Genomic DNA, 22,648 nt, shown 5'->3' with positions numbered 1-22,648 from the left:
GTGGAGGGAGGGAATCAAGGGAAGGAGAAAGAAAGGAGTGGGAGGAAGAGGGAAGAGAGTTTAAAGGCGGGGGTGGAGAAGGAGAGATTTAAGGGAGGTGCAAAATGAGGAGAAAGTAGGAATAGAACGAATTAAGGGAGGTAGGGAGTTCCAGTGCAACGGAGCAAGGAGCGTAAACGGGAGGGGGCACAAGGGGACGGAGGCACAGTCAGAAGGAAGTGATCAGCTGAACGAAGGGAGTGGGAGGGAGTGTAGAAAGAGAGGAGGGAGGAGAGGTAAGGGGGAGCGAGTCCATGGAGAGATTTAAAGACAAATCAGAGAAAGTGAAATTTAAGTTAAGAGCGAAATGGGAGCCATCTAAGGGAGGAGAGGGAAGCTGAGAGGTAAGGAGACAGAGGGTACGGATAGCAGAGTGGTAGATAGACTTGAGGGGATCGAGATGAGAAGTAGGTAGGCCAAAGAGTATGGAGGAGCAGTAGAAGAGGGGAGAGAAGGTAAGAGAAGAGATTAGAAGTTTAGTAGCATGAAAAGTGAGAGAAAGGCGGATTTTGCAAATATTGAAGAGGTGGTAGCGACAGGCACGAGAAGTGAGAGATATGGTGGGAGAAAGAGTGAGGAGTCAAAGTGGACACCTAAGTTACGAGCGTGGAGAGAGATAAGGAGATTAGTGGGAGGTAAGTGAATGAAAGGGGGGGTGGTGTGAGGGGGAAGAGTGTTAGAGGGGAAAAAGACGACTTCAGTCTTGTCAGTGTTGTCAGTGTTGAGGGAGAGAAAGCGGGAAGACATCAAGTTCTTTATGGCAGTAAGGCAGGAAGAGTTTCAGGTGGAGGTCGGATGAGAAGGAAGAGAAAGAAAGGAAGAGTTGAGTGTCGTCGGCATAGAAATGGTGGGAAATGCCTAATGAGGAAATAGCAGGGGCAAGGAGGGAGGTGTAAATTGAGAAAAGGAAAGCACAAGTCTTTCGCTCCTGTTCTGGATTAGTTGCAGAGGGCAGAGAGTAGAGGAAGAGGCTGTTACAATAGTCCAGTCTAGAGAGAACCAGGGCTCTGGAGACAGTGAGCATCTGGGGGAAAGTGAGAATACCTCTGAGGAGTTGCAGCTGGAAGAGTGCTTTCTTGGCAAGGTCAGCAATGTGAGGACAGAAGGAGAGTGGAGTTAATGACAAAGGTTTTTTGCCTCACAAGAAGGTGAAGGAAGACGGCCCATGGCGGCTGGCCAGAGTGAGAGGGAAAGCGGGAGCAGGGGTCCCAATGAGAAGGATCTCCATCTTACTGGTATTAAGGCAGAGATCGTTGGAGGTGCACCAAACCTGAATCGCAGATAAACAGTCAGGAATGAGCAAGAGAGGAGAGGAAGCTGGGGGGAGCCTGAAAGAGAGCAGAGTGCCATCCACATAACACAAAGTTAGAGGAGAAGGTAGAGATCAGGTGGACCAAAGTGGCTAACTAGATATTTAAGAGGCAGGGTGAGAGTAGAGCCCCGGTAAACACCACATGTGGAGCGAGAGGTGCTGGAAGGACCCAAGTTGAACCTGGGTGGGTCGGTCCCGGTGGAAGGAGGTCAACCACTCAAGGGCTCATCTGTGATGCCCAGGTTTTTACGGAGTCGATTGATCAGGATGTCGTGACTGGCCGTGTCAAAGGCAGAGGAAAGGTCAAGGAGGATGAGGACAGAAGGAAAGCTGGAGTCAAGATTAGAAAGCAGATCTTCACGGGTGTTCAGGAGAGCATTTTCCATCCCTCTGGCTGCTCTGAGGCCAGACTGATTGTCATGGAGACAACCAACAGATTCAGTGTGCAGAGTAAGCTGAGAGATGGCCAGATTTTCCAGGCGTTTGCCCAGGAATGGAGTGATAGAGATCGGGTGATAGTATGCTGGACAGGTAGAATCGGCAGAAGGCTTTTTGAGGAGGGTGTGCACAAGTGAGTGCTTGAGGAGGGAGGGGAAAAATCCATTTGCAAAAGAGTGATAGCAGAAATCGGCCAAGGCTGGAGCGAGGGTGTCAATGTGGTCCTTGATGTTCAGGAGGAGCAGGGGAGCACCTCTTTGGATGGACGACACTTTCATAGATCGGATACGTCTAGCAACATCGTCGGGTGTTGGAGAGAAAGAGGAGAAAGGAGGAGGGGAGGGAGAGGCAGCCAGAGAGGGGCCAAGAGATTTAGAGTGTGAGGAGGAGAGCGAGGACAGGATGTTCGGCCGTGTTAGAGGCCGCAGATACGGACTTGTATGTGGACTCTCTTCTTGTACAGGACAGAGACTCTGTATTGCCTTTGGAGCAGGTGGCAGGCCAGTTTGTCGAAGGATGCACCCAAAGCCCTCGACTTCCTCTCAGCCAGCCTGTACTTGCGTTTCAGGGTGGCGAGGTCAGAGTCAAACCAAGAGTTGCACTTGGAGGTAAGGCTTCGGTGGTATTCTCATGACAGGGGCAAGGATGTCCAGAGTGTTGGAGATAGAAAGATGAAGGTTAGCGAGGGGTGTGTCAGAGTGCGAGTCAGCAGCAGGAGTAGGAGGAAAGTAGCAACAAAGACATCCACCAACACAGACTTCGTGGACCAAATGACCGAGAAGGTAGGTGGCAGTGCTGGGGTGGGCTTTGCCTGCAGGACAGAGTTTCAGGTGAGGAAAAGTGGTAATGGTCAGTCCAAGAGAGGAGTGGTGAAGGGTTAGAGAGGTGGTTTTCGGAGATGAGAACATCCAAGGTGCATCAGAGTGTGTTGTACGATGTGAGGGTAGAACTTACTTTTATTCTCAGCTATTATTCCGCTTGCATATTTTGAGTAGTGCCTGTACCTGTTGCTTGTTCCCATTTAATATTTGTCCTACTCACCCCCTTCTATCGATTCAGGTCACAAGTGTATTGACATAACTCATATTTTCTGCTGCACGGATTATTGTTCGTTTTTCATAAGCATCCCAGCTTCTCATTTCACCCCACTGTCAATAATTCTGCTACTCGCCTTCTGATTTCACTTCCCTCACGCTGGTCTAAGTTGTCTCTCATTTCAACCCTTTGACTCTTTAATTTCCTCTCCATTGTTTTCAGGTGTATCCATGTCTTGCCCCACTCTCTCCCTCTATACTCTCCCTCACAATCTCTCCGTTTGCAGTCCCAACTTCTCCTTACTGTTCACAATGCCCCTTGTGCATCATCCTTTGTCCACAAGTACTGGAACGCTCTTCCTCCATCTATTCAATATATGTTATTTCCTTAAAGTTTAAAAACCTACGTTCTGTTCTAACAAATGATGTTTACCTCACGATTGCCTGATTTTGTACTGTTTCTTTCTTGAACTGTACAGCACTTTAGTGAAAGCACTTTATAAATCCAAAGAACTTTATAAATCCATATATATATATAGAACCACAAAGTGATTTAAGGAAAGGGCCATACTTTAAGAACCCCACCCAGAACATCTGTTCCTCATTGGAAAAGTGCGGTGTCCAAGTGAATGTTCTTGCTCGGGAGCCAGCTTAAAAAACAATTAGGCACATCCACCTAAAGGTTCTGGAGCCCTTAGCTACCTTGAATGTCCAAACAGAGCTGGGTGAGCTAAAAAACAAACCACGGCCTATTGTGGGGAAGTGGAGGTGCAAAAGCAAAATAGAAGGTCCACCTCCTGAGAAAGAAGACAACGGGAGAGAGAAAAGCCAGAGGGCTGTATCTCTTAAGAAAATTAGGCTGTACCAGTAGTGGTGGTTTCAGAATTGTAGTTTAATAAAAAAAGCAATTTGACCCCAAATACTATATTCAGAGCTGGAAGATTATATTTGATTAATAAGGTACATCTAATCTTTTAAAGTCTTCTTTACTCACGGTTTGCATCATGCAACACAAGTGGTCACTTTTTTTTTTTAGCAAGTTATGATCTTTCCCAATTAAAAACTTCATAGAAGATGAACAGATTACAAAATCTGTGCCTCATCATTTTACTTCCAGTCTCCCTATTTGTACTCGGTCTCATCATGTTCAATTGTTTTTTCAGCTCCATGCATGGAAGGATGTGGGAAACATATCTAACAGGTTAGTGAATGGCTACTGCTAAACAATGAAACGCTATACAAGATTCGAACAATGCCTGTGTACCCAACACAGGTTCTACAAAGGGAGGGCAGTCCCGTTAGCGCAGGCACACGTCATTCATGGTGCTTTTCAAGCATAATATACTTCCTGGAGTACATCTCGGAGATAAACTCATGGCTAACATTACCACAGCAAGATATTTACTATTACAAACCACAAGAATTAACAGATAGAGTAATACTTACCATCAACTATAAGAGTGATGTCTGTAAATTCGTCATGCTGCCGCTGCTCATTAAGTTTATCCAGCATGACCTTGTAGTGCTCTGGGAACTCTTGGATAAATTCCATCGTCTCTTCAGCTTCCATGATGAACTACATTTTGTTGTTTTAAAAAAATGATATAGATTTTCAGTTAAAACAGACAAGACCCACTAAAAATAGTATGCAGTGTCTCTAAAGCATTAGGAGAATAATGCAATTCGGTTTTAGTATATTACCAATGAGAATAGAACAACTTAGCCAACATATCCTGTACCTCAGATTTCCGCTGGGATAAAGGCAAATCATTCTAATGGGATTTTAAGGTGACAGAGGGTGGCGTATAAAAAGAAGATTGCGAAGAAGAAAGCTTGAATCCTAGGGTGGTTGACTATTTACAAACAAAATGCGAAGGAAGTAACTCACTGATGAAGAGATTTTAGAGATCCTGCTTATCCCTCTGAGGACACAAACCCTAAAGGAAGGTGTGCCTGCCAACCTATCAAAATTAGATCTTGCTCTTTGGGGGACCTACATTATTCTGTCCTGAAGTTAGAAAGATTCCCTGGTCATGGAAAGTCAGAATTCATTCCTGTTTTAATATGGGTACCAGTGGTAGCCTCTCTAATTATAGTCCAATTTCGCTGTTGGATTAATCTCCCAAAATCTTTGCTAACATTTTGTTGGATAGAATCTAGGTAGGTGAAGTCCAGGATGAATTCAGACATACGGCAGGCACAGTAGAGCTGGGTTTAAGGCTCACTCATTCAGTTGCAATCCGATACTGAGGGGAACTCATCACTTGCCTCCATTCGGGCTGGATTTCCACCACTACACAGCACATAAGAAATATTAAACAGCTTTACTGGGAACCCCAGATGGATGGAGGATGCTGGAGAAGTAGAGACTGGTCTTATTAAGCTCATCAGCAGCATTTGACACTATCCGTCATTAGACCTTCATTAACTATACATGTGTTACTAAATAAAATGAGACTATATAGATTCAATACTTGCTAACCAACAATCGACAAAATTGATACTAGATCCTCTCTCGTCTCCAATATAAGGGGTGATTAATGGAATTTGTGCGCCGAAAAACGGGGATTTGTGCACCATAATGCCCACAAATCCCCGTTTAACAAAATCCCCGTTTTTCGGTGCACAAATTCCATTAATCAGCCCCTTAGAATCTAGGCTGCTAAGTGCTGCAGGGTTGATGGTTATCACTACAGTTATTTAATGTCCAGCTCCCACATAAAGTGCCTATTTCAAATGAACAGTGCCCAAACGTGTAAATAAGTGGATGATACTATTAAATCTTCAAAATTACACAAAGCCACTTGAACTAAGCTGAACATATCTCAGAATGCAGGTTTCGAAACTGAGGGGAGCTGGGAGCCATTTAACTCCTGCTTCTGGCCTACTAGAGCCTGCTTAGCTTGAAAGCAACAGCTACCAGGAGTTATATTTGTCACTGCAGGCCAATAGGTGCCTTACAGACATGCATATGTGACATTAACTGAGTATTTGCGAATGCTAACAAAGAATTATTAGTACACATTTAAACATAATGAATCAACATAATGGACAAACAGTTAAAATGTTCATCTCATGCAGAGGTTAGATTCGCAGTGTGCTGGGAACTGGCTCCTGCCAACTGGGTGATGACTGACACCCAGGAGATGGTTTGCACTCCTGCTCATCAAATCTTAAATTTCAAACTCTGGAATGCCTCCTCCCATTTCACGAGTGGATGAGTGGTAGCCATGTATCTAAAACCGAGAGCCTCGCTGTAGGTAGAGGGCACAGGCATCTACCTGGCCTGCACAAATATGGCCTCATCAGTTGGACCAGAGTCAAACAATCTCAGGAAAAGTAAAAAACTTGTGGGTAATACTCAATGCAGTGCTTACAACCGTGGTTTGGTTAGTCGTACTACTAAAAATGTGCTTTAATATGGATATAGTATTTTAGGCCTGGATTCCCTTACCTTTGCATGTATTGGTGAAATCGCTTGTTTCCCGGGTTCGAAATTTCAACTTCCAAGCTACTAGCCAGGCATAAAAAGTCACTTGTTCCCTTAGTTTCACATAAATACAGCACACCATTGCTTACTCGCGCAGTCTCAATTATCGCCAGTTAACAGAGGCCAGTGCATATTTTAACACCGGACCTAGACTATGCAAATAGCGTATATTCAGGGTTTCTGAAAACCCAAACACAAATTTTACAAAGCACTCAAAATATGGGCGACCGATGCTTCTAAGACAAAGAAAATGTGACCACGTAACGCTAGCTTTGGTCGAATCAATGTCATTATTGCGACTTTGAAAATGCAGACTTTTTTTTGTTTCGACCCCTTTTACACCATATACATATATGCGGGGGGGAAGACAACCCCCACACACCACTGTACTTGTAATATATATATATATATATATATATATATATATATATATATATATATATATTAGAGTGGGGTGTGGGGGAAATCGAAAAAAAGAAAGAAGCCTGCATGTTATGGGGGCGCAAGTAATGGGATTATACCCATTGTCTCATTACAACGGATGCATATAGCAGCACGCCTTCAATTTAGAGCACTGCGCATGGCATATACGGCCATCTACAGAATTGGCCTAAAATACATTTCCGCAAATCTCCATATCTATGCCCCAAAGTGTGCATTAAAATCAGCCAAAAAAACAATGAAAAAACTGGCAATACCCGGGCACATCATTCATATTCTGTGCAGCAAAGCTTTGGAACAAGAGGGGACAGATCATGAAACCTGCAGGAAATTACTGAAGACATCTCTTAGAAGATGTCTAACAGGCCAGTCTTTAATTCTGGGCAGTCTGCATAAACCAATTACGTGACATGACATGCCAAATTGCCTCCTGACAAGAGAAAGTGCACAGTAGAAGAAGATCAAAACAGCATAATGTGCACATGGAGCATATTTACTCACCAGGGAGAAAAAAAAAACGGAAGTTGCAAGCTACTAGCCAGCTATAAAAAAAAAAAAAGGTCACTCACCACCTCAATTCTATACATACGCGCAGCACACAATTCCTTACTTGCCAAAAGTAAAATATCACTAGCTAGTGGCGAATGCAAATGTGCACCCTATACTCACAATGAGAGGATTTATTCTTGGCCCCTGTTGAATGCAATGTCTGTTTCGACTGTCCGAAGAAATCTGATGTAGTAGGCCTTAAAGAGAGGACATTGAAGGCTATGCACAGTAATAACCTGGGGACTGTCAAGCTCATGAGAAGTGAGAAGTTTGGATATCTGCTTTTCCACTTCAAAACAAATAAACATGGACTGCAAGAAAGCTTCCAAAAGTGTGAAATAGGTGAAGGGACACATTAATGAAAAATAAATTATATATCACCGCACTATAGTTCAGGTGATTATCAAGTTCTATAGAAAACCCGAAAATGCAACCGCTGATAACTGATTTGGCTGATCAGTGCCTACCCCCCAGACTGGACATTTCTGAAAGATTTGTTAAAAAATGAAGTTAAAAAAGCAAAACACGCTGTTTTCAGCCTTCTCCCATTAATTCTCCCATAGAGAAAAGGTGCAGCTTTTGAACAGCCATAGTGCCATAGTGGGAAAACAGATGGGCAGATTTGGACCACACTTGGAAGGAACTCCCCCATGACCTTGCATAGTCTAATAACATTCTCAACATCAGAAAGAGACTCAAAACTCTTCTGTTTATGTAATCGCTCCTAGGGGGCACACCGATTGTTCGGAACGGCAGTGCTCAGATGGGATGGCCACATAGCAATCGCATCAGGCTAGAGGTCCGGAGTGGGAAAGAAGACACCATGTGAAGTTGGGGATTTTGTGGTGGGTGGGGAGGCAGTTAAGTGTAGAACATTTTCAGTTTATCAGGGGGAAGACCACATGAATCTCACGAGATTACAGCGGCAACGTCGCAAGACGCGCTCAGACAAAAAAAGTGCGTCACACAAAGCGATGGAGTAGTATAATGGGAGATGGTTAGGGGACCATGGGAAAAAAAAGTAAAAAAACGAAAAGAAGGGCCAGGGGGATGGGGAAGGGACCATGCTGAGTTGAGTGACTACGAGGATGTGGAAGACTGGAGCACATTTTCCTATTATCGCGGGAATCTACAAACCATCACTCTAATGCAGGAATGATTACTGTGATTTCGGGGGGGGGGGTGACAAAAGTGCAAACATCTACAGTACCTACACTTACTGGACAGAGGGCAATGGCTGTTTGGTAACAAATTGATGGTGTGCCCAAAAGAAAGATATTGGTGCAACACGTACAGAGGCCACAGATAGTGAAACCTCAAGGAACTATGCCACATTTATGGCTAGTGGCCCCAAGAGAAAACTATTGGTACAACGTGTACAGTGGACACAGTAGAAGGCATGGCCATTTGGCCCTGAGGAAACCAAGAATTAGCAAAACCCTTGAAATTCAGTGAAAAACCACTTGTTAAGAGAGGGTTAGATCAGATTGAACACAACAAAACCCCTCAGATTCAGCACTTAAGATTTCAATCAAGTCCACCTCGGAGAAGAAAATGTGTCACAGGAACCAAAGAGTGCTAGTGGGGTAATGACCAGGAAGGATAAATGCAACCGAGGATTTGGAAAGAGGAGGTGGGCACTTGGCGAGTGCCTTTGAGGACAGGAACAGTTTTGTATTTTCTGCCGTTATCGAGGGGGGAAATCCCACAGGCATTGGTAGTTTCATGCAGCTATATTTGTAGTTGGTTACCTTAATCGCGGGAATGGGGAGTGTGAAATTTTAAAAAAAAGAATTTTACACTGGCAGTGATCACATCTCCAAGGCAGGGGGCAATGGGTCTCTGCGCTGAAGGTCATGGCTAGTAGCCCCAAAGAAAGCTATCGGTGCAACAAGGCCGTGGCCACTGGATATGACCAAGGGCCATGGCTAGTGGGCTCAGAAAAAAAGAAAAACCTATTGGTGTAACATTTACAGTGGCCACGGCCGCAGGTCGTGCAAAATGTCCAGGGCTGAAGGCCATGGCTAGTGGGCCCCAAAGAAACTATGGTAGAACAAAACCCTTGAAATTTAGTTGTTAGGAGAGAGTCACAGTGATCAGATTTAACAGGAAAAACACATGGCAACAAAACCTTTGAAATTCAGTGACAAAAAACTTGATTAAGAGCGAGTTAGGTGATCATATTTAACCCAACAAAACAGCTGAAACTAAGCAATCACATTTCAAGCAAGTCCACATTTACTATGCACCCGTTGCACAGCATAGGACCACAACGATAGCCTCACAGATGATAACATCAATTACATCATGCATGACAACACCAACATCGCTAATCGCATTGTGCATGAGATCACTGATTTAACTATTTTGAAATATGACAACTGTTTAACATAATGTGTACATATTTCATACTTGCACAGTACAATGATTCTGTTCTTGTTTCTTTAAATGTAACACGCGGTATACAACTATGTAGAGTAAGAAATCAATATTATATTATCCAAAATTCAAATTTACATTATATATCACCACAATGCACACAGGCACATACTTTCTTTTGTTGGTGATAATTATGTTTGTGATAATTATTTTATAAAACTTGTCTTTTAGAAAAAGAATGTGTTCATGTAATGTTATTACAATAAAGAGAATTATGCATTTAAATGTGAATATTAACTATGTTCATAACACTTATTATTAAACATGTTTCTACTTCTATCCTTTTTTTTTACTACTATATATATTTGTATAGTACTATATTATATGATAGTATAATATGTTTGAAATAGATTACCAGAATCAGGCACTTTCACTAATACATGAAATTTAAACCATTTCTAGAACGTTACATATTCTTATTTTAAAATGTATAAGTTGATGAGTATTACAAATGAAGGCGCCATGCAACGTATCATATTTCTTTATCTGTGTGTTGTTCCATGTCATGTTGTTATTGTTAAGTGTAATAAAAAAAGTATCAAAAGGTCAAAAAAAATATGATTTAATCAGTAATGTCACATTTTATGTAATTATTGATCTCATCGCTGATGTCATGTATGATGGAATTAGTGAGTCCCCAGTGATGTCATCATTGTGGTCATACGGTGCACATAGTTAAGGTGGACTTGCTCAAAATGCGATTGCTTGATTTCAGCGGTTTTGTTGGGTTAAATCTCATCACCTTAACTCTCTCTTAATCAAGGTTTCTTTTCACATATATATTCATGAAGATCAGAACTATGTTTAAAGAGGAGAATCAGCACCCCCCCTTTGATCGAGGGTTCAAACATGGCAAATCTATGCAAGACTCAAAATATGGACTCTCCAATAGCTATTGGCTAGTGATGGACTCTTGGGGAGTAAGAAATGGTGTGCTGTGCATGTGGAGAATAGGGTGGAGTGGGGGTGATTTTATGCACCAATAGTAGCTTGTAAACCTTTATATTAAAGGTTATCTTTTTGGCAAATATTAGAAAACATTAACATTTGTAAGTAAGCAGTCGAATGATACCAGTAATTCTGGAAGATAAGCTCAAAAACAATAATAACCAGATAATTTAAAATACAAGTACTCAAACATAGAACCTGTGACTATCGGCCGTAGATGGGTGTAATGCAGTAGGCCCAAGGAATGATGAACACTCCAATAATAGCTAGTGAGAGCGTGTCCTTGCTCCTTTCCAATAACAACGCAGTAATTGTGTCTATGAGAGTGGTCTTATTAAGTACCTGCATGATTTCCAGGAATTGTGCCAATTCAAAGGCCTAGTTAATTAAACAAGGATAATGGGCACTCGTAAATCAAGGAAGAATAATATCGCTTTAAGGTGTCAAACAATTGTGTCAGTTCCCTGGCATCCTGGGTATCTGCTCATTCATTACTGGACATTGAGTTAAACAGGTGGTCATAGGTATGCTGGTTCTCAGACAGGTTATGGCAAGAGTTCCGTTTCCATTCTATTGTGAGTGCTTTCTCGGGTATCAATCTCTGGGAAAATATGAACACGTACCAAGCTCTGATGGCTGACAGGGTCTTTCTGAAAGCATGGCTTTGCAAAGCCGCCTCTCCCGCATCCACATTACATGAGAAAACAGGACAGCATGTTCGTACAAATGAAATGGAGCTCTTATTGCTCCATTTCATCATTATTGCTATGGCAGGGTTTAAAATTGTGAAGAGCTATTTAGCTCCCACTTATAGTTTAGAAGATCCTGGTTAGCTTGACAACAAGAGCTACTTTTGACACCTACACCCATGAAACATTAACTGTGTGTGTTTGGGAATAAGTCTAAAAAAGCATTACAACAAAACTAGAATGGGTTACCAGACATTTGGTCGAAAAAAATGGACCAGACAAATGGTCGAAAACCAAATGGTCGATTATTTTTTTTCGTTTAAATTATTTTCACCCTTTTTTTTGGGTGGGGTCCCCCCCCAATCCCCTTTTTTTCTAAAAAACCCAAAAAATAAATGTATAATTTAAAAAAAAAAAAAAACATTTGGTTTGACGAAATTGCGTCGACCAAATGTCTTTCGACCAGTTTTCGGTCGACCAAATGTCTGGACACCATTTAAACCAATATGATTGACAAAATACTGGCTAGTAGCTTGCAAAATGTTACCCCCCCGTAAAAGGTAAAAATGTCCCTCTCATGTTGAAGTTAGATTTACAACTGGCTTGGTAATAGCGCTTCAATCCCCAGAGGCAGATTGCTTATTACTCTATGGGGCTAGGTACCCGGATTTCAGGATTAAACCAAAATCCTGGGCTTTGCTAGACTGACCGCCATTTGCTGGGACTACGTCTAGCAATCTGGTGATTACTTGAGCCAATTCCAGACTGGAGACATACGGCTCCCTTTGAATCCACCCGACACCATACATGACCCTAGGTTACAAGGATCAGCTAAGCAGCCCAGACAGCCCCCCTGATAAAGGGTACGTCAGCCACTCGTACTCCCTAAAAATAGTACTCCCAAAAATGAAATAAGAATTAAAAATACTCAGAACAAAAAAAGCAAAGACACATAGGGCCGATTCCCTGGCTTTTATCCACACAGATCCTTAGATGTTTGGACAAGTAGTACACATACTGCCAGAGGAACAAACTATTATTACTGCCTTATCCGAAGTGATGCAAATATATATTTTAATGTGCATAAATAATGAGGTGCAAAGAAGTGTTGAGTACAAATCATTACTAGTTTAATAAGCGAGTAAACATGTTTTAACTGTAAATACTCCCATTGGAAATGGCAGTTACTTTTTCACTCCCTAAAAAAATAAATTTTACTCCCAACCTGATAAAATAGGGAGTAAAATATCCTACTGCTATATCTCATATGAAGCACTGAGCCCGGACATACACGCCTTGCACATAAAGCTAAAAAAAAAAAGGTGTAAAACATAAACCCCATGAATGCTTGTGCTCATGTGTCCTTTCACCAGCCAGCCAGCTAATCCAAAGCTCGAACTCTCGATCTGACAGAATTTGAAGTTCGTGATGATTCAAGACACAAATCAGGAGCCTTGAACGTCAGGAATGTCAACCTATCAGAAGCAACCCTTCTCCAAGCAGACGGTCAAAGGGACTATTAAAAAGGCCCTGTTCACTTTTTTTTTTATTTGTTTTAAGCATCCAAAGATAGCCCATGACACTGATAAGATAGGAGCTACACATAGAAGGATGCCTGCTTTATTTACGATTCGTTACAGGTTCCAGTTACACTTTATGTTGTAAAGACAGACACCCACCAGCCATTCTAACGTACTCTTGGATCTCATTCTCCAAATAACCCATTGTGGCGAAATGACTACTACCATGCAGGCGTACAAGAACGAGTAGAGGCTAAAGCGCCCACTCAGCCCTCACACTTCTACAAACCAAGAGCCAACACAATCATGAATTAAAACCAGCACAGTTAAGAGATTTCCCTCCTTCACCTTTTGTGATACCTGGGCAGAGGACAAGCTATGCTCTTAAGAGGGGTGTGAATATGGTACAGTAGCAAGCTAACAGTGAAGTATAACAGCCCAAAATAAAGGAATGTCCAATCAAGGTTCTATAAAACATAAATGTACAATAATAACCAGCTAGAATACAGTTTAAATAAATATTTCCATCCCTGTAGAAAGAACACAGATTATGCAAAAAGAATAGATGCAACACTCTGGGTAACGAGACCAGGGAGAAAAGGCAATAAAATACCACCATTTTTAAAAGTATATGTTATTGAGATTGTAAAAGGGATTAAAATAACCTATCCAGCCTCTAGGGTTCAAGGTGGACCAGAGGGACAGATACCAGTCAATAACAACTTTGCAAAGAGGTCTCAGTGTTTCGATGGCATCGAACTAGACTTCTCTTGCAGATTCTCTTCAGTTTAAATATGCAGCTGTCACGGTGGTCCAGCGGCAAGCTGGCGCTGAGTCGGGGTCAAACGGAATTCCTGATAATTTATTTGAGCTGTGCAGATCGCGCTGTCAGCGGGATTGAGCCGATTCTATGCGGGACTCAGAGGTTGCTGTTCGGGAGGCACCATTTATTTTTTACATTTGGATAGCGCACAGGCAGCCCTAAGGCATTGCGGCGCTGTTACTTGAGCACTTAGTTACATGGGAAAGTACAGGTTAGATATATATTTAAAAGGTTATACATTTAAGCAACAGGTTATATATATGATGGATGGGTCGATGAACTTACAGGAGCACAATGACAAGGCTTGTGCTTCAGATGGAGACTAGCAATGCAAGGCAGCAGCTCTTCCTTGGTTCGAGCCGAGGCAACAACGTGCTCTAGCGGGCGCGTAAAGGAGGCAAACGGGTCGAACAGGCAACAGCGACTTGAAGAACAATTTAATACCAGAGGAAGCGATGGATCTTGATAGTTCAGTTTGTGTCGAGTATGCTCGAATCATGGCTCACAGCAGGTCGACATTGAAAAGAGGAATCACTGCTGTTCTGGCTTCCAGGTACTGCAGGTCCCACTACAGGGTCTCAAGCCACATGGGCAGCGCTCCCCCACATGGCGAGGTCCCAGGCAACAGGGAGGCTGGCAGAGATGCAGTCTTGCTCCAGCAGCAGAATTCACCCCAATAGGCCCTGGGGATGATTAGGGGACAGAGCTCTCCTTGCAACAACTGCCTTCCCCTCACACTCGAGGGCTCTGGCAAAGAATGCTGTTCCAGTAGAGTAGAACAAAATCTTTTCATGATTGGAGTCCAAAGGAGGATTCAAGGAAGTGGTGCAATACTCCTCCTTTTAAAGGTGAAAGCTCACAGGTGAATGAACTGAAGCTAGCCGACTTTAGGGGTATAAAACCTGTTGTGGAAAGGAGTGGGCTTTGCCCTTCTGACATCACCCCAAAAGTGCTTTGTGATACAGAAGTAGATGGGACAGGAAAGAGAATGAAGAAGGCAGAGGTTTCCCAAACTTGTATAGATCCCCTCTGGCTATACTAATCCCGCCCGCTTCCCTTCTCAATAAAATCAAAAGGCCTTTAGAAAGGAAGCACTCTGGTGAGAGACCTAGCCTTGCGTGAAATGGGTGTGCCCTTTCATTCCTGTTCCCATGTCAGCTTCCTATGGAGGGCCTGTCTCTGGGACAAGGGCATTACCTGCCTAGAGCGGGGCGATATGACTGGTCCACATCTCGATATTTGTGGGCTGAATGGCGCCATTTATCTCAACAGTGTTTATGTGGGTTAAATGCTCAGTTGTAAGCTGTAAACTACATGTCAGATGTCATAAACACCTTTATTTATAAGACATTGATCAAAATAAAGTGCAAATACGGGGTTCCTCTTCCTGTTTGATATTTACACAGCTGTGTGTATTCTCAAAGTAAATAAAATAGTAGTACATATAAACAGTATTGTCTCAGCTATATCGATTTTGAAAATATATTGAGTTTTGGAGATATATATATATATATCACCCAGCCCTATGCCTGCCCTTACAAAAATGAACAAGGAGAGGGTGCAAGTACACACTATGCTTTTGGCATGGAGCTTAAGAAAGGGCAATCTAGTCTGCAGATTTCCCTTATAGAGATGGATTTACCAGCATCATTTTATTAATTAATCAAAAAAGCCAGGGTTCCTACCCCTTGCAAGATGGCAATGCCTGACAACGACATAGAAACAATAATTTGTATTATATCATACACCCCGTGCTTTAAGAAATCAACGTTGGTGGGTGTGGAAAGAGGTGATGAGCAACGCAAAGCCAAGTATATTTTGGTTGGGCCTTAGCGTGACTGCCTCAAAATTCCAAGTAACTAAAACTTTTATAAACAAGGCATGGGACCATGTGATTAAAAGGAATGTCCTAACAGATGTAGTTGTGGTTTAGTACCTGGAAGCAAGGGAGTAAAAACGATGCATGTTAAATATAAATTAATGTGCATTAAATAATAGACCAAAACATACTCAAATATTAAAATCGAATTCATATAAAAATGGGTCAATGCATATTCCAGTTACTGAGTTCTTGTGAATGAAATCCATTATTCTTATGTACTGGTTTTATTAAAAACATTCTAATGAGAAGATTACAATAGAATATGCTACAAACACCCAATAGTGTCTTCTCCTAGTGGTACACATTTCTAAATACAAGCTACTTAACATCACTCTGCCCAATCAGTTCCCTCCAGGCACACACCGTTTCTCACATGTGCTCCAGATAAGATTTGGAAGTGGGAGTATTTTACTCCATATTTCTTAAAGTTGGCGGGACAATTATTTTTGTAGGGTGGGGGTTTGGGTGGAGTAAAAGAGTGCCATTTTCAATGGAACCATTTTCTAAGCTAAAGAAAATATGTTTTACATATTTTTTATTATGTATTTCTTTGCACCTACTTATTCATGCACATTAAAAGATACACGTTTACTTCTTCGGATCAGGCAGTAATAGTAGATTATTCCAATAATACTGCATGTACTACTGGTCCAAAACATGTCAATGGAGCTGTGTGGGTGAAAGCAGGGTGGCAAACTCCTATGTGTCAAATTTCCTATTTTTGGTTGGGAGTATTTGTACCATTTATTTTTTTGGTGGGGTTGGGGAGAGGGGTGTTTGTTTTTAGAGAGTAAAAGTGGCTGATAAACCCTTTATATGTAGGGCTAATCACAGCAACGGTTAGTGGCGAGTGCACATTTTGAGGCCTGCTCCATTCTTTTCCTTTACCTTCCCTTTCAGTGTTATAAATACAAAATGTTATTCGAAAATGTCTCTAACTGATGCAGCCACTGTAAACATGGCTAACAGCGACCCATTGCAACTATCTTTTTACTTTAGAGTGGTATTAAATCAAGTCTGGGAAGTCAGCTAGTTAGCCCCAAAAGTGAGTGCCAGCTAGCCCTGGCCAACATAAAGCCCTGCGCTCAACATTCCACCAAGCTGACCCTTCATCGCAGCATGCACTCAATACTTTGCACTCACAGCCAGCAGGACAAGGCACAACACACACCCTCCCTTCCTTACATAGTGCCACTTAGAACACAAAACTCCTCCCGTCCTTCCAAAGCAACCAAACAAGACAAACAAAAACCACAATCAAAAATCCAACAGGCAACAAAAGACAATTGCGCCATAACACAGGAGTCATAGCGTTAAACAACGATGGTTACCGTGCACAGAAAATGCATCAACTATTGCATACTCTCAACTACGTAGAGAATATGTCAGGAGGGGTGCTTACCTCACAGACTGCGCTCATACAATCTTAGTATCCTACCAAGTTGTGTTATTTGGTAGGGTTTTTAGTTTGAAAAGTGAATAAAAGTAGGAGACCATATATAGGTATATAAAGGTAAGTTTCTGTATTATGCTACAAATCAAATAGACAGTTGTATTGACTTCAACTAAGGAGCTATGTCACGCCTTCATATAAGGAACTTTGTCAAATAACTTGGTAGGATACTAAGATTGTATGAGCGCAGTCTGTGAGGTTAGCACCCCGCCTGACATATTCTCTACATAGGCGATAGTGGAAAATCACCAGTCCAACCACACGGCTGCAGCTACCTTTACACACAATTTACTAACAATGGTACGTTCTACCCCAATGGTGCGCATTTACAACCCTAACAGGGCCACTTTTTCCACAAAATCCAACATTCCAGTACTCTCAACTACCACTAGTAGGGCAAAAAGGCCAAATATGTCAGAACCCAAAACAAGAAACTGGAGTTAACCAGCCCATACCAAACGGGCGACAACAGATGACATCGCCATCAATACAACAGGAAACACTTGAATGCATGGTCACACAACGGAAGAGTTACTTAAGCTCACAAATACCTTCCTAAATGCAAGACATACTTCTAAACCCCAGCATCCTCCCAAACCACAGAACTCACCAATTATACTAATACATCAAGACACAATTTGCAGCAAATGTAGTTACACTAGAATGCACTCCCATACTGAATGCACTCCCATACTGTAAATACCCTAAATCATTGCAAAATAAATAAGCAGTTCTGTAAACTTTTAATAAGTAAACAGTGAAAAGTAGACATTGCACAAAAACTCACTTGTTATATCATGTGTATTAATATAGTTGAAAGCACATGGCTCCTGAATTCTGCTGCCACAAAAGCCTTCATTGCTGCTGCATAATTGCATAATCTGATTTTTTGACAAGTTCACTTGATATTGAACAGGCCCTCTCCGTATGTTAAAGAAAATCTCATTGATTTGAATTTACCGAAACTCCCCTCAACCAAGATCCTCAGCATGACACGCACGTGCGCGCGTAATCAAATGTTTCTTTGGTGAATAGGTTACATTAAAAATCATTTAAAGAAGTCACAAGTGTATTTGCAAAAATGTAGTATACCACCAGTGAGGCTTTTTTATTTTTAAATAACTGTACGTTAAGAACTGAATCCTGATGCCCGAGGGTTGTTGTGCGCTATACAAATGAAAAATAAATCCCTTGTAGCAACTACCAATTTTGACTGCGGGGCACAGAAAGATTACACAATTTTCCACAGATCACACACACTTCATCAGTGAAGCTTGTATTTCAGCACAGTTTGCGAGCTAAGCATTTAACCATACATCTTCCCAGCTCTTAGTTGGTACACGTATGCATTCATGTTTGCTTCACTTAGCAAAAATAACATTCTGCTTAATAGAGTGGACTTGAAATGGACACAAATCACATAATAAACAAAGCTGACAATATACACATTGTTATAGGAAGAAGTTGAGCAAAATATGTACTATTGCAGCTTTATTTTCCACATCCTGAACACCTAGGAGTACCAGACGGGAAAGAAATCGAAGCTTTAATAATATCTCCCCTGTTGCATACAACTAGGCCATAAAACCTTAAAGTCACAAAAGCACAGTTAAAGTCACAAGATGCATGTTAAATTCACCGGCTCATAGAGATTGTGTAACACGGGGTATATGGATCACTCAATTATAATAACCCAACGTTTATACGGTTGGGGGGGGGGGGTGGGGGAGAGACATGCCACAGATAACATAGCCCCTAAATACCCAATCACTATAGCCCCTAAATACCCAATCACTAATGTGTCTGGGGCCATCTTCCACTAATTGCTTCGTGTGTCTGAAGTCATCTGCTAAAAAGACACCAGTTAAAGACATTGGATAGAACCCAGAAAGAATCCCTGTCTCCCTTTCTCTGTACGTCAAATGAGAAGTGCCAAAGAGGCAACAGGAGCAGTTCATCCAGTCAAAACTCGGTAGTGTGAGCACAGGCTTTTTAACAGCTGACCTTGCCCACGCAAAGCACTTGCGCCTTAGACAGAGAGCTCTGCCCAATAAACGGACACATATCTAGGGTCACAAGTATTTACGTTCACACTTACAGGAAATTGACCCCGTAGCAGACATTAAATTCGTAAATACACTTTAACTTTATAAACGGCGTGGAGAATCTACAGTGAAGGATCAATACAGGCTATTCTAATGTACCCTAAACGTGGGGCCATGAAAAGTCTAACATGCTCATTTCCATACATACGAAACCCCCAGTGATTTACGAGCTAAATGTATTTCTATCAACTGAACATTTACAATCAAGTTCTCAAATTAACGATCTGGACACGCTTCTAGATCAGGTCCCCTCCCCTTGCGATTATGCCGATGTCTCTGGTACTTAACACCTGAACGCACGAAAGTAGCAGAGGACCCCCAAAAACTTCTCCTGCAAAAGTAAATGACACCATAGTTGGTAGTACCGGCATACACCTTTTTCCGGCAGCAGCCACAAAGCGGCTCACCATAGCAGACGATCATCTCCGCCACAAATGTTCGGTTCCGTCAGGGCCAGCCAGAGGAAAAAACGCGGAGTGTGGGGACATGGGGACACTTTTGTCAAGCGAACCCCAAACACCTCAATCCTAGTTCCGCTATCGCGCAGTTCCGCTTCTTTGTTTCCCCTTCCCAGAAGGGACGCTTTGAAGAGCTACACACCACTATCCTTTTCCGGCGAAGAGTATCACGGGCTTGTGTCTTGGCCTGAATGTAGCTCTCATTTCCGGTACCCGTCAGACAAAAGCGCCTATTGGTGTTTGCTCGCTGAGACAACCTGGAAGGCTCGGAAGACATCAGACATGACAATTACATGTTTTCACTAGGAGAGGCGGGAAACCCATCAAAGGGAGACCGTGATCTACTTCAGGCACTTAGTAAACTTAGAAGGGGAGAAACCGTTGGGAGTCCTATTTCGGACGTCCCCTGTTAATTAAAAGGGAGGGAGGTTAGAAGCAGAAGGTGTTACAAAAAACTCCGTCCCCCTTTGCGAATTGCGTTCCTCCTGAAAACGCAGCGCTTGCGCAGCTCCGTGATTTCTTGCAGGAGCAGCTGATTTCGCTACAGCGGGAAATGTGCGAGTAGCGGTGCTGTGGCTCTAGCTCCATGTGATCTCGCTGCTTTCCGTCCAGTCTCGGGGACCAAACTAGACTCAAACTTCGAAGGGGATTTAGGGATGTGGAGAGGAGCAGAGGTGGAAGTGGGGGAAAAGGAACTAGTACTCTAGTTGCACCCAAAAAGGACGGGTTGTTGGATAGCGGAGGAGAGGGCAGGTTAGAGATTGTCCTGATTTCAAATTTTCAATTGATCTTTTTAGACAGATTAGACGTTGACTACAGTAACGAACTAATTGCACTAGATTCGTCCCTGACAGTAATTTCAAAACAATATATTTAAGCAATAAACCCGGGGGAGTATCAGTTACAGCCCTGAGCAAAGCAAAGGCCTTAAAACAATAGTCCTCGGGCATTACCTGACTGGGTAAAGCCCCTCCCCTTGTCAGGTGTTTATTGCTATTTCTAGCCAGGCAGGTTAGAGCATGACCTTTGATTTCAAATGTTCAATGGATCTTTTGGTATTTTTTTGGCCAGATTAGACATTGATTGGAATAACAAACTAATGGCACTAGATTCGTCCCAGACAGAAATATCAAAACAATATATTTAAGCAATAAAGCCGACTGGGGGTATGGGGCATCAGTTAAAGGCCCATCAAAGCAAATGACTTTTTTTTTTTAAACTATTGCTACCACGTTATGTCATACCGGGATGATAATAGTTCTATTTTCAAAATGAGAAATGGCAAACGCCCTGTTTCATAACTTGAGATAAAAAAACTACAATCCGAGATGGCCGCCATGGAAGAAAAAGAAGGGAACTACATGTAGTCTCTTCTCCCTTTCCATGGCAGCCATTGTGGACAAGGGAGCACCCAGTAAGTGGGGCGGGAGGGGGTTTATTATGTGGAAAAGGGGGTGGGAGTGCACTTTCCTCGGTCCCAGTGGGGGATGATGGGGCCTCCAGATCAGAGGAGGCTCGGAATGAGGTTTTACCATATGGCAAAGCCCCTGTTCTGAGCCTCCTGATTGGCTGAGAGGCCTCCACACCCCCTCTTGCCAGGTGCTCATCGTACATGGAAATCTTTGCTACAACTGTACATGAAACAAGATAAAATTTATGCATCTTTTTAAAACATATTTATTTGTGTTATCTGTGAATCATCATTTACACTAAAACAAAAAATTGCAAATATAATTTAAACATTTTGATTGGCAATGAAATGTGAACTGGTTAGGGCTCTATACGTTGTCATTAGGTACAAAAATGTTATGATCTACATGAATAGTGCAGGACGTTAATCCATCAACCGCAGGTGAAAGTTTAATTACTGTATCTTTTCTCTTAACTAATACTTGTCTATTTGTAAGTAACAGTAATTGAGCAAAACAGAAATTCAGCACTTTGAGCAAGCCCATACCTGTACCTTAAACTCAATACACTTTGTAGTTGCCAGTAATCATTGGACTTCAGTAACTTCATTTGAATCTAAACATTGGAAAAGACAACAGATGTGGCTTTTGTGTAGGCATGGGATAGGCCTTTACCAGGCATTGTCATAATGGTTATACCTGACCATAAGATGCAACACCTAGAACATGGTGTACTTATCTAGGCATATGAGTGTCTGCCATATGCCTATCTAATACCATAAACAAACCAAAACCGTATACTTTTTCAATGTTTGTTTCGGCAGAACCTTAGTGCAAGGCGCATATATAAATCCAGTAGTTGAAGGCACACTTGTTTCAGGCAGCAGCAATTAAGCCATTAACTCTTAGCAGACTACTTAGAAATAACACTGATAGGCGAAGTTTGATGTTACTGCTTGAAGGGCTAGCTCAAAAACCTCCCAGGAGGATGTGTTTTGGACAGGAGGTGATGGTTATGGTGTCCACTTACAGAGGAGCATGAGTGTACCCTATTTTCTCCCTACTCATTAAATCTGTCGCATTGCAATGGTTTTGAGGTCTCAGTGTAATTAAGTTCACACTATTTTAAATAATGACTCCAATTGTTGCAGTTTAAGATAGAGTGAGATTAAATAATTGACCAGGCTCACACACTTTGGCTAAACAGTGAAGCAGGGATTTTAACCCACTCTGCAAATTTGGCCACATACCTTCCAAGCTTTACTTAGTACAAATATTTAAGTTTTGGATTTGAAGGCCTAAAATACAATTAGAGAGTTTGCTTACAAAACACACAAATTGCATAATAAAGCCACATAAGGACACGTAAATCCTTATATCAATATCTAGTACCTGTGTTCACACATATCTTTTCACATCCTGAATGGTAAACTATACGTACATATAATGCAAACCAGAAAAATCCATGTACCCCCACTGTACTTTCAGTGATTTAAGACATGCAATACAATAAGTGGTGTAATAAACTCTGATAGATATGGAGTTTCTTTGTTACAAACCTCTAGTTCATGATGTTGAGAACATTTGATTAGTGACATGAAGCAACTTTATTTTTTTGT

At 42.0% G+C, this 22,648-nt stretch overlaps 1 protein-coding gene across 8 annotated transcripts in view; it reads right to left on the bottom strand.

The window, feature by feature from the left end:
- ZNF131 (zinc finger protein 131) overlaps nt 1-20,051 on the bottom strand; it is a 190,919-nt gene extending 170,868 nt beyond the window's left edge. Inside the window, exons 1-2 of one of the 8 annotated variants that reach the window (XM_069627219.1) lie at nt 19,538-20,051; nt 4,270-4,399 (exon numbers count right to left, since the gene is read on the bottom strand). In XM_069627219.1, coding sequence (XP_069483320.1) covers nt 4,270-4,399; nt 19,538-19,585 — 178 coding nt within the window. In that variant the 5' untranslated portion in view covers nt 19,586-20,051. Of the gene's footprint in view, nt 1-4,269; nt 4,400-19,527 lie in introns of all 8 variants that reach the window. The other 7 variants (XM_069627216.1, XM_069627215.1, XM_069627222.1 and 4 more) reach the window with 7 other exon arrangements.
- Between the last annotated feature and the right edge of the window lie 2,597 nt (nt 20,052-22,648).

The sequence above is a fragment of the Ambystoma mexicanum genome, chromosome 6p, assembly GCF_040938575.1.
Source record: "Ambystoma mexicanum isolate Mex_15411 chromosome 6p, UKY_AmexF1_1, whole genome shotgun sequence".
In the NCBI taxonomy this organism is placed as follows: domain Eukaryota; kingdom Metazoa; phylum Chordata; class Amphibia; order Caudata; family Ambystomatidae; genus Ambystoma; species Ambystoma mexicanum.
This window is presented reverse-complemented; position numbering and strand designations above follow the sequence as displayed.